Source organism: Sinocyclocheilus grahami, unplaced genomic scaffold, assembly GCF_001515645.1.
Source record: "Sinocyclocheilus grahami isolate Dianchi unplaced genomic scaffold, SAMN03320097.WGS_v1.1 scaffold1131.1, whole genome shotgun sequence".
Taxonomy (NCBI): domain Eukaryota; kingdom Metazoa; phylum Chordata; class Actinopteri; order Cypriniformes; family Cyprinidae; genus Sinocyclocheilus; species Sinocyclocheilus grahami.
Window position 1 is genome coordinate 271,378 of NW_015506310.1, and position 13,072 is coordinate 284,449.

At 37.8% G+C, this 13,072-nt stretch overlaps 2 protein-coding genes across 3 annotated transcripts in view; both read left to right on the forward strand.

Annotated features, from left to right (window-relative positions):
* The first annotated feature begins 1,159 nt into the window (after positions 1-1,159).
* On the forward strand, positions 1,160-8,221 carry LOC107567162 (spermine synthase-like). The gene is made up of 11 exons (XM_016252801.1): positions 1,160-1,165; positions 1,319-1,479; positions 2,079-2,166; positions 4,140-4,204; positions 4,334-4,509; positions 4,602-4,756; positions 4,869-4,958; positions 5,766-5,880; positions 5,967-6,046; positions 6,127-6,242; positions 7,310-8,221. Exons 1-11 carry the CDS (start codon positions 1,160-1,162, stop codon positions 7,338-7,340), a joined length of 1,083 nt encoding a protein of 360 aa, XP_016108287.1. The 3' UTR covers positions 7,341-8,221.
* Positions 8,222-9,785: 1,564 nt separating this feature from the next.
* Positions 9,786-13,072, forward strand: part of LOC107567180 (protein phosphatase methylesterase 1-like) — a 10,712-nt gene continuing 7,425 nt past the window's right edge. Inside the window, exons 1-3 of one of the 2 annotated variants that reach the window (XM_016252823.1) lie at positions 9,786-10,029; positions 11,877-11,970; positions 12,101-12,193. In XM_016252823.1, coding sequence (XP_016108309.1) covers positions 9,947-10,029; positions 11,877-11,970; positions 12,101-12,193 — 270 coding nt within the window. In that variant the 5' untranslated portion in view covers positions 9,786-9,946. Of the gene's footprint in view, positions 10,030-10,181; positions 10,442-11,876; positions 11,971-12,100; positions 12,194-13,072 lie in introns of those variants that run through there. The other variant, XM_016252822.1, reaches the window with a different exon arrangement.

Consider the following 13,072-nt stretch of genomic DNA (forward strand, 5'->3'; position numbering starts at 1 on the left):
CCAGACGAAAGGGGCAGATATACAATTGACAGAGACGAACTGCTGGAGTTACTGCAGGCTAGAGGTAATACATTTTTATGAGCTTTACCAGTACTTTACATTTGGTAACTTGCAATATGACATACCAGAGAAATTATAATTAAAGGTGCAGTAGGAGATCTTGGAAAATGCTAACTTTAGCCTGATAGCACTGAAAGCGAAAGTCCCACCCTCCCTGCAATCGCTGTCCAAAGCCACGCCCCCTGAACGCATTTACACTCACAGACCAGAATACCAGATTTCAATTCGACCATAAGCGTCCTGGGAAGTGGACATCACCAGATATTCCGCCATCCAGTTCGAAGCGAGCGGATATGTTCCATACACAGGGCATTAAAATGTGCAAGACGTAAATTTAAATAGTATTTATTTACAGAGGTATATTATGTCACACTTCTCTAGTAAGTTGAATGAATTAATGTTCCGAAGTGAAGTAAACTTCAACGGATTTCTCCTGCTCAGGGAGTATGGAGCAATGGACACTATGTAGGGATCATATCGATCGGAACACAGTTCATGCACGTAGCTCACTTCTATCGAGCTGGTTATCTGAATCGGGTGTGTTAACCAAGCGAGACATGCAAAATATGCAGAGTGGGGTGCGCGAGGACTGGAATTGGGAACCGCTGGGCTATATCATGTGTCATTCACCGGTGAGAAAACTTTAAAGTACAACAATACCAGGAAGGAAGATCGGGTTGTTGATGCTTGTTTGCCATCCTCGCTCTGTCTGCACAGTGTGTGTGAACGCGCTGATGACGTGTCCTGTCTGCGCGAACCGGGTGTGCAGAGGTATGCTAATACATATGTTGACAGGCAGGTAGGAAAGCCAATTAAAATGCTCGGACCGAGCGTTTTGATTGGACGAACATTTCTTGGTCCTACGCCTTCCACAGAATATATAAATACAGACAAATACATTTAGACCACTTAACTTAAAGATTGCTATGGGGATGTGAAGAGACTTTAAACCAGCATAACAAAAAAAAATTCTGAGGACAATCACCTATTGAACCTTTAAGTTGTCAGTTTTTAAAGGGATAGTTAAACTCCTTTTTTATATATATATATTCCAATATATCTCCTTTTATGTGTCACCTAGTGGAAAAAGTCATACAACATGAGGGTGTGTAAATGAGTTTTTGTTTTTGGGCTGAACTATACCTTTAAGTAATTTAAGAAACATTATTAAATATGCAAATGAGCTGAGCATAATAATGCAATAAAATTGGCTTTAGGGACAGTTTTTTTTTTTCAGTTAAAATATATTCTTTGTTAGAGGTTAAATGAATCTGTCTGTTGTTCCTCTCTCTGTTTAGCTGATGTCTCTGCGACTGTGCGTGGCCTGCAGTCTATATTTCAAGAGCAGGAAATGACAGAGAATGTCCATGACTCGGAGGGACACGGATATCTGGCAACCTTTGTCGGCAAGAATGGCAGGTGAGCAGCTTTGCCTCAAATGTCTTCAGTAGACCATCAGTGTCTTTCGCAACATGCCACAGTATTCAAAAACTCTTCAACAGGCTTTGTTTAGCTGAAAGCAGCAGGGACCTGAATTTGCATTGCCCTCTCGTTATATAGAGTTTTTTTTAGCAATGACTCATCAGCTAGGAAAAAAAGAGACAAGTTTCCTTTCGATCAGTCCATTCCATGAAGTTTTTTCATTTTTGCTCTGTAACAGCTAAGCGTAATGTTGAAGCTAACTGACAATAATGATGCCTGACCACACAAACACCCCAACGAAAACACCAGGTGTGCTCCTGTGTTCGGACACTCTTTAGGATGACCATTGATTGACCAGTTAAATGCATCCTCTGTGCAACAAAGGAAAGCATTTAGTAGAGCACAGGGTCATTTTAGTGGCTTTTGTGCATCTGATCTAAAGGCTTTGCGCTCACTTCCTGTTTTATGTGTGGCTCGCTGTAAACACGGCTGTTGGGGCTTTGTTGTGGCCTGAGTGCCACATATTACTGTTTGGTAAAGTGTTTGACTGCAGTTTTGAGGTTTTAATTGTGCTTCTAAATTTCCCTTGTAATCAGGTTTGCCATCTTACGAATGCACTCCCATGGTCTGGTGACCTTTGACCTGCAGTGTCTTGAAGGGGATGATGTAGCGCAAGTGGACAATGTGAGTTAACAATGTAGGTGCTATCAGGACTGATAGAAATGCATGATAACTTAATGTTAATCTTAAAAATTCTAATAAAACGGTTACATTTATTAACCTTTTAAAACTGGGAGATCTGAGTCATTTGCACTTGTTCTTTGTCACATGATAACTATAGGACACAAGCTTTACATTTAATCACATTTTACTGAAAACCCTAAAGTCTATATTTATGCATTATCATTCAAAAATTGTTTGGAAAGATACGTTTTGGAAAGAAGTCTCTTATGCTCACCAAGGCTGCATTTATTTGATCAAAGAGACAGGTAAAACAGTAATATTGTGAAATATTATTACAATTTAAAATAACGGCTTTCTATTTTAATACATTTTAAATGTAATTAGGTAAAGCTGAATTTTCAGCAGCCATTACTCCAGTCTTCAGTGTAACATGAACCTTCAGATGTCAATCTAATAGGCTGATTTGCTACTCAAGAAACATTTTTTATTATTATCAGTACTGAAAATCAGTATTATGCTGCTTAATATTTTAGAGAAAGTGTGATACAATAAGATAAGATTTGAAGGGTTTGTTCACTCCAGCATGAAAATTCTGTCATTAATTACTCACCCTCATGTTGTTCCAAACCCGTAAGACCTTCGTTCATCTTCGGAACACAAATTAAGCTCATTTTGATGAAACCGGAGAGCTATCTGATCCTCCATAGACAGCAACGCAACTGTAATGTTCCCAGGTCCAGAAACATATAAAGGACATCGGTAAAACAGTCCATGTGACATGGCTCAACTTCAGTTTTGCAATGCTACGAGAATACTTTTTTTGCGCAAAGAAAAAGAGTATTACAATGCATACACACGCTTTCCTTTAAGTGTAAACAATGCTTATTACGCAGATTACGTTCATGCACGCGCTTTCCCCCCGAACGTAAACAATGCTGATTATGTTGATTACGCTCTTGGGTACTCTCCAAAATGGTGGAAGACGTAACTCGAGAGAGAAGAATGGTTGAGTAAATTGTTATTTTTGTTTTCTTTGCACAAAAAAAAGTATTCTCGTAGCATCGCAAAACTGAAGTTGAGCCACTGACGTCACATGGACTGTTTTACCAATGTATTTACTACGTTTCTGTCTGGGAACATTTCAGTTGCGTTGCTGTCTATGGAGGATCAGATAGCTCTCCGGTTTCATCAAAAATATCTTAATTCGTGTTCCGAAGATGAACGAAAGTCTTATGGGTTTGGAACGACATGAGGGTGAACTAACCCTTTAAGATGAATAGAAATTCAGAAGCATATATTTGGATGAATTTAATGTATGCTTGCTGGAAATATTTTTTTATTTTTTTTTTGTATGGTACAGCATTCTGACCTCTAATCAAATCAGCCAGGAGGGCGATTCAACCATTCCAGAATGTGTTTACTTACCGTTTCTCTTTATTTAGAAGGTCATAATTAAGACAATGTTTTCTTTGTAGCTACTGAATGCACTGGAGAAGAAATTGAAGGCTCTCCTGGATCTCGTAGCATCGCAAAACTGAAGTTGAGCCACTGACGTCACATGGACTGTTTTACCAATGTATTTACTACGTTTCTGTCTGGGAACATTTCAGTTGCGTTGCTGTCTATGGAGGATCAGATAGCTCTCCGGTTTCATCAAAAATATCTTAATTCGTGTTCCGAAGATGAACGAAAGTCTTATGGGTTTGGAACGACATGAGGGTGAGTAATTGATTACATAATTTTCATTTTGGGGTGAACTAACCCTTTAAGATGAATAGAAATTCAGAAGCATATATTTGGATGAATTTAATGTATGCTTGCTGGAAATATTTTTTTTTTTTTTTTTTGTATGGTACAGCATTCTGACCTCTAATCAAATCAGCCAGGAGGGCGATTCAACCATTCCAGAATGTGTTTACTTACCGTTTCTCTTTATTTAGAAGGTCATAATTAAGACAATGTTTTCTTTGTAGCTACTGAATGCACTGGAGAAGAAATTGAAGGCTCTCCTGGATGGAAATATCCAAAGGATCAAGAGGTATTTTCATTCTGAATCAGTTGCCATAAATGAAATTCCTTCATTGTGTTCTCTCCCCCATGACATTTCAAACATGTATCTTCTCGTGGAACTTTATTTTGGTCTGTTTAACTGAATGTGTTCTGTCAGACTCCCTGCGCTGATGCGAGGCAGTGATGTTGACCGATACTGGCCCACTGCTGACGGCAGGTTGATGGAGTACGATATCGATGAAGCTGTGTACGAGAAGGATTCCGCCTACCAGAACATCAAAATCTTGCACTCGCGGCAGTTTGGCAATATGCTCATTCTTAATGGGGATGTCAGTAAGTAAAAAGGGTCTTGTTTATTTACTAGTTTCATTTTTGGGTTGTTGTGTCATGTGAACACATGGTAATTTAGTGTGATCAAATGACAGATCTGGCAGAAAGTGATCTGCCCTACACTCAGGCCATTATGGGCAGCGGCAAAGAGCACTATGCTGGGAAGGAGGTACTTATTCTGGGAGGAGGAGACGGTGGAATTCTCCATGAGGCGGTGAAGCTCAAACCAAAGATGATCACCATGGTTGAGATATCCTTTTATGCTAACGCTTGACTGCAGTTAAATGGAAAACAACTTAATATTTTGTAACTGTCAGTATTTTGTAACTTTAGATATGTACTTTCCTTAATTAAATATTTACATTGACGAGTTGGTGATTGATGGATGTAGGAAACACATGAGAAAGACATGCGGGAATGTGTTAGATAACTTGAAGGGAGATTGTTATGAGGTAAGAATTGAATTGTCTATGCAGTGACATTTTATCAGTTAAAGCTTTTATGTATATCGGTCCCAGTTCTAAACATACCTGCCAAGCTTCAGTTTATAACTATAATGTTATCAATTGTTATAAACGATACTATACTGTTCAAATGTTTGGGGTCGGTAAGATTTTTAAAAATGTTTTTGGAAGAAGCCTCTTATGCTCACTAAGACTGCATTTTTTGTGAAATTTAAAATAACTGTTAATAATAATGTTCTATTTGAAAATATTTTAAAATGTACATTTTCTGTGATGATAAAGCTTACTCCAGTCTTCAGAGTCACATGATACTTCAGAAATAATTCTAATATAGCAGCTGATTTGCTGCTCAGGAAGCTTTTCTTCTTATTCATTTTGAAAACTGCTGTGCTGCTTCATATTTTTGAAGAAACCACGAAACATTTTTGTCACGATTCTCTGAATAGAAAGTTCAAAAGAACAGCATTTACTTGAAATAGAAATGTTTTGTGACATTGTATATACTTTTGTTGTTTTTGTTTATACTGTCACTTTTGATAATTTTTTTTCCTACTGACCCCAAACATTTGAACGGAAGTGTTTATTAGATTATATAACACGTTCTCATTCATTTATAAGTTGCTAAACATATTTTTATCCTTGAAGTTACAACGAGGCCCCTTTCCTGCTTTTGAAACAAGCGCAATGTAGACAGTTGAGGGAAATTACCCAAACTCTGGGCAACTTCCAGCTTTTTTGGCTAACAATGAATGAATACCATTCATTTTGATCTAATTTTCCCCTTTTTTGTTTCAGATATTGGTACAAGACTGTGTTCCCGTACTTAAAAAGTTTGCCGAGCAAGGGAGGACCTTTGATTACGTCATAAATGACTTGACAGCTGTCCCTATATCTACAGCACCTGAGGAAGGTTAGTGCACTATATATGCAGCTACGCATTTCTGACTGAGCCTTACAAATATTAAATCAATTCATTTGATCTGCATTTTTCTATAGATTCAACATGGGAGTTCCTGAGACTCATCCTTGACCTCTCCATTAGAGTTCTGCGGCCTGGTGGGAAGTACTTCACACAGGTGAGGGGGGCAGGTAGCTCAATTTACTATCATGTTTTGCTGTTTTTCATTCCTATTAATATGTTATTTTCTGCCTGCAGGGTAATTGTGTGAATCTGACTGATGCGCTCAGTGAATATGAAAAGCTTTTGTGCAGACTTTCGTGCAAAGTGGACTTTTCCAAAGAGATGGTGTGTGTTCCCTCATATATGGAGCTGTATCCTTTTTAAATTACGTCAGTGCCTCATGATGAAATACATTTATCATGGGTGAGAAATACAGTATGTCGGTGAATAAGGTATTTCTACAATGCAGGGCCCAACAGAAAGGATTATGTTTTCAGAAAAAATTATAAATTTTTATGAATTTATATTTTTTATTATTTAAATGTTAAACGGTTTATAATTTTGTTGAACAAAAAGTAAAAAAAATGTTTTATTTAATCTTTATTTTATATATATATATATATATATATATATATATATATACATACATAGGGCTGTCAGTTTAACGGTTAAATTAATTCGTTTTGAAAAAATAACGCAATTAAAATATTTTAACGCAGTTAATGCACTGGCCCCACCCCCAGACCTGTACGTCATCTTACATTTCCCTGTATGAGTTTTTGTCTCCTATTTATATCATATGATAAGCGACATCACACGAGCAATGTCACACCAGTGCTGTTTTTTTCACGAATAGCACAAGTGCAAATGTGATTTTATACAACAGTTCAGTAAATAAGAAGTTCATATTGTGCTAACACAATATTGTGTGTTTTAGTTTGACCAACAAAACAGTTTGGCCAACAAAAATATTACCTAAAAAGCCACAGCAGAATTGTGCGTCAACGAGCAACACGGCAGTTTAGTATATTTAGGCAGTTTAGTATATTTAGTCTGAATGAATCGTGTGAATCAATGATTCAAAGGCCCATTCATAAAGTGAGCCATTTACTGAATTCCTGAATGAATCAGCCGTTTGAACGAATCGACTCAAAGACATTTACCGCCACCTGCTGTCAGATTTCGTTTATTTAGAGTACCATTTCATTTATTAAAAAAAACATTATAATATATATAACATTTAGAAGAAAAAATAAACATTAAATAATACATATACCTTTTATAAACAATTTTATATATATATATACACACACACACTATAACTTTTTGGTCACATTTTGCTATGTAATCTGTTTTTAGCTTTAATTTAATTAAAAATGTTTTCTTCTTGTTGTCCTCACATCACATGAATTGACTGTTCCTTAACATGTCGACTCAGATGGGTGTTTTACACCATCTGGAAGAAGTAATGTCTCTTCCTCCTTCACTCTCTCTTCCAAGTCCTGCCGGAATGTGAAGATTTCTCCCTCGGGGAGATGTGCACATATCTCTCCAAGCACTGTTTCCGTTTCTACTGTTCCTTCACGTCCAAAAATGAACAGCCTTCCCATTTTTTACATGGCTATTAGAATTTTTGTGTTTGAAATTTCATAGAGATCGTTGTTTTGTTTGTTTGCCAGTGTTAATTTGATGTTTGTGTGGAGTCCTCCAGGGAGCGCTGTGTGTGAGACACTGCTGATGATACTGAAGGCTGGAGGGCGGCGACGCATCCAGACACATTTCTGACTCCTGCCTTTGAGGATTTGCTCTTTTGATACAGATTTTACAAAGTTCTTTGTGTTTTACTGTAGCTCCACAGTTTTTCTTTTCATTGGCCTTTGTGCTTTAATTTTTTGCATCCTTTTGTAACTGTGGCTTGAGTGTGATTTGATTCATGGTGCTTCACAGAGAGTTTATTGACAGTGTTGCATTCTGGAATTTCACTGAATAGTCGATTGAAGCCCCTGAATATGTCTTAAAAGGGAAAAAGTAATTGCTGTGGCAATTTTCATTCTTGTTTTATTTTTTTCTGAACTGTGAACGTTTAATTTTTTAATGGTTAGCACAAACTAGGTCCAAAGTAGGTTTCCCTGCTTGAAATTGCAAATAATTAATTTTATTTTATTATTATTATTATTTTTTTTTTTATATAGTAAGAAAGAAGTTTTTACTGAATGTAGGCCACTTAGAATCATGCCCTTTTATCCATACGGTGCTTCATTTATATTATTTATTTTATTTTATTTCACCATATACCAGTGATTCTGCCCTGAAAAGTATAATCAGCTAATAAAGCAATTGAGGAGAAAAATGTAATCTCTTTTTTTTTGTGGCTTCTCTGATTCTGTCCCATGAGAATACTCTGCACAGTTGTTATTATTATTATTATTATTGTGATTGCTATAAATTTCCATTTATTGCTAGACATGAACCAGTACAGAACATTCAATATTCAACAAATGTGGACATAAAATTAAAGGGGTCATATGACATTGCTAAAAAGAACATTGTTGTGTATTTGGTGTAATGCAATGTGTTTATGCGGTTTAAGTTTAAAAAAACACATTATTTTCCATATAATGTACATTATTGTTTCTCCTCTATGCCCCGCCTCTCTGAAACGCATCGATTTTTACAAAGCTCATCAGTCTGAAAAGCAAGGTGTGCCCCCACATGTCTATGTCACTATGTAGAAATATTAGCGTAATGCCGCCCAAATGTGCACGCAAAGAAAGAAGGTGTGGTTTCAGGAACAGCAGTAGTGTTGATGCAGCCATGTCAGGGAGATGGTGTGTATTTCAGTGCGAAAGCAAAAGCACTTTATTTGGCCTTCCGGAAGTAGATGTAATTAGGAATCATTGGTTAAAGGGGTCATATGATGCTGCTAAAAATAACATTATTTGGTGTAATGAAATGTGTTTGTGGTTTAAAGTAAAAAAAAAAACACATTATTTTCCACATACTGTACATTATTGTTTCTCCTCTATGCCCCGCCTTTCTGAAACTAGTCGTGTCCTCTTTTGGAAGACCAAACAAAGTAGTTTCGCTTTCACAACAAAACACACAGTGACTTCACGACATGGCAGCGGTGGCAACAACCAGAATAACAGTTATGCCTTTCTTTGCGTGAACATTTGGGTGGTGCTATGCAAATCCTGACGTAGACATGTGGGGGCGTGTTAGAATGAATCATTTTAGGTAGGCGTGGTTAACTCTTAACTTTTATAAAGAATATCTCTTTGGATTTGAGACTTTAGTCTTTGCAACTTTACAGATCTTCTTTATGCACCAAAAGCTTGTAACACTCCAAAGAGAAAGGAAAAATTGAAATCGCATCATATTACCCCTTTAATAAATATACGTTTAGCATTCACTAAGTCAAAATGCTAAGACACTCAAAAAAAATAATATAATACATATTTATGCATAAACCTTATGATTAAGAAAAGGAAGAAAATAATGCATTAATATGAGCTAATTATATATATGAATAGATATAGCTATGTGACATTTTGAAGAAAATCTAATTATATTATTTATTTGTATGAAAATAATGGCTACATCAGAAAGAAGATGTTACATTAAAGCTATAAAAGAAGTGGTCGTGGATTTCAGAAAAGCTGCAGATATCACTTCACAATATTTAGAACGTGGTCCATTTCCAGGAAGGCACTGATGATGATCAATCCATCACCCTTTGTATTGCATTACGTCATATTTTTCAGGCTGGTTTACGTGCACAGGAACCCAAACTGGTGTTTTCTGTTAGTTGTAGTTCTTTCCGTGCACCGTGACGTCAGCGTCAGCCTTAAGAACCCGTTAAATGACTACATTTCCCATAATGCACGCTGGGCATAAATACTGGTGGGCGGAGACTACTTGTGTGAACATAGATTTCTGTACCTGTCCGCTGATCTAGTCTGATTTATCGTTAATTTGTAAAGTGTACAGCTGTACTGTTTATAGTAGAGGAGTCGTATGGTGCAAAGAGGGCTAGACGCCTTACGTGCTCAAACGGTTTTGTTTTCCTCACACCATGGAGAAACAGTTGCATTTGAATTTGCTAGCCTCCAAACCCCCAATGGCAGGTTTGCAGTCTGGATCTAAATTAAGAATGGGGTGAGTTTACGCTTTAATCATATCTTTTAATCATAATCATAGTGCATACAAGGTGTTTTAGCAACCCTATCGCTGAGAGCTGTTAGCTGTCACGATCTAGAAGACCCATGAAGTGACGAGTCATAACTCCCATAATGCACGCTGGGCATAAATACTGGTGGGCGGAGACTACTTGTGTGAACATAGATTTCTGTACCTGTCTGCTGATCTAGTCTGATTTATCGTTAATTTGTAAAGTGTACAGCTGTACTGTTTATAGTAGAGGAGTCGTATGGTGCAAAGAGGGCTAGACGCCTTATGTGCTCAAACGGTTTTGTTTTCCTCACACCATGGAGAAACAGTTGCATTTGAATTTGCTAGCCTCCAAACCCCCAATGGCAGGTTTGCAGTCTGGATCTAAATTAAGAATGGGGTGAGTTTACGCTTTAATCATATCTTTTAATCATAATCATAGTGCATACAAGGTGTTTTAGCAACCCTATCGCTGAGAGCTGTTAGCTGTCACGATCTAGAAGACCCATGAAGTGACGAGTCATAACAGTTTCTCGGGGTCTATTGCATATATACGTCTTTAACTATTTCCATATTTGTCTCACGGATTGATAAACATGTCTTGATCGTGCTAATGTAACCGGTGTTAGTCTGCGTTGTTTTTTTTTATTTTATTTCTATACCTGTTACACTAAAAGGCATTCACGATAGATTTTTGCTTCTCTGACTGTCTGCGGTCCCCTCATGAGTCCTGTGTTTCATCCAGCCACCGCGATCACGACTCAATTAATAGCGATGTCCGGATCAATTAATTCAATTAATCGATTGAATACATCCACAAAACCAGATTAGATCTGCTCAAGCGGTTCTCGAGTCAACAACCGTCTATTTCGGACATACACTACTCGTATGAGCTGAGAACCAAGAAGTGAGCAAAGTTGCTTGAAATGTTACAAATAAAATGTATTAGAAATGTGTTTAATACTTGATTTATCAAACCACAAACGAAACCGAGTTGGTAAATTATCACCTTTTACGAAAGATTTGCTTAAATAAAAAAAATTGCTGAAAGTTGACTCACCCTCAGGCCGTCCAAGGTGTAGATGAGTTTGTTTCTTCATCAGAACAGATTTTAAGAAATGTATCATTACATCATCACCAATGGATCCTCTGAAGTGAATGGGTGCCGTCAGAATGAGAGCCCAAACAGCTGATAAAAACCTAAAGTCTATAGACAAGTAATCCACATGACTCCAGTCCATCAGTTAATGTCTTGTGAAGTGAAAAGCTATGTATTTATAATAAACAAATCCGTCATAGAGGTTTTTAACTTCAAACATTTGCTTACAGCTTAAATACGAGTCCTCTATCCATAATACTGCTTTCTCCAGTGAGAAAGTCATTTCGTCTGAATCAGGAGAGAAATATGCACGGATCAAGCTCTGTTTACAAGTGAAAACAGTCCAGAATAGTTCTAAACCGATATGTCAGTGGATTTTGATGAGAGGACAACAGGGGATGGACTTTTTCACTGGAGGAAACGTTGTTATGGATTATGAACTCATTTTTTGGCCAGAAGCAACGGTTTAAAGTTAAAATGCCTTAATGATGGATTTGTTTCTCATTTGTGAACGTTTCCTTTAAATGAGACTGGCTTCTCATCACTAGCTGGCCTTTCTTCTGATTGATGATCATTTTCACACTTTATCTGAGCTCTGATTCCTTTTGGTCAGTCATTTAAACCGTGGCCACTAGGAATCTTTGACCCTATAAGAATATAGAAAATATATATAAAACACACACACACACACACTTGGATGTTACTAACTGTATTTTGTTCTCCTCTCTCTGTGCAGACCTGGAAGAAAACGAGATTTTTCTCCACTGCCCTGGAGCCATTACTTTGAAACCATGGAGGACGTGGAGGTGGAAAATGACAACAGCAAAGACATATCCTTTTTTTAATTGTAATGAAGAATCTTGGCAAATGATGAAATATTGCCCTTTTTGTACCTCATGTGCTATGACATTTCAAATTCTCCCATTCTATTCTGTGGAACATTCCTTTACTCCTTTGTACACATTCAGAATTTACAGCAGTGGCTCTCATGGGCCCGTCCTGTTGCTCCTTCATGGAGGGGGTCACTCTGCACTGTCCTGGGCAGTCTTCACTGTGAGTTTCTTGCATCTCACAAAGACATACCTCACTACTTGACTCCTAGTGCTTTGTTTTTATGGTACATCATGCACATCAAAGAGAGAGATGTTACGCCCAGGGGGGCGCCAGCACCTCTTCTAAGGGGGCGCGAGCATCAGTTAATTCAGAGACGTTCTCTTGAGAATTTATGAATGAGTTAACAAATCTTTAGCCATCCACTAGGGGGAAATCTGACTCCCACTGCTAGTCGACAGTTAGAGCAGAGTTGGCTCGAGTATCAGTCTCGCTCAGTGTTGCCAAGTCCGCGGGAATTGGGCTACTTTAACACTTGCCGTGGTTTGTAGTTTTGGGCTAGCTTTGAGTAGCAAATAGGCGGGTTTTGTTGTGAAAACCTGGCAACCCTGGTCACGCTTATTGACAGTGTAAGATGATTTATGATTAGCCGTGTCGGAAATCCAACCACGGATTGGCATGTTGTTATCTCAGAAACAGGCTCAGCCATCACATTGAATCAGGTAAACTGGTTATGTATGTTTCAGTATAATTACGCACGCTATACCAGGGACGGTTATAAACCCTTTTTAGGTGGGTTTCAGCCCCCCTATCTGTCACCTTAGCCCCCCAAAACAATCTTAACGATCAGGCCAGTGCTGTTCCTCAAGAAAGTTTTTCATTCTCACGTGTTTTAAGTCTTGTCAGTTGAAACATTAAAGTAATTTTAAGCCATTTAAGCCCAAGACATCTCGATGCGGTACTCACGCACTGTGATAGCGTTTCTATGCGCACCGCTCACACACCTGAAGTGCACAAACAGATAGCCTTCTCAGACAGCAGGTGAATACCAATGGCTGTCTTGACAAGTATCCTTGTAAGCACAGTCGGTTGTTTTAAGTG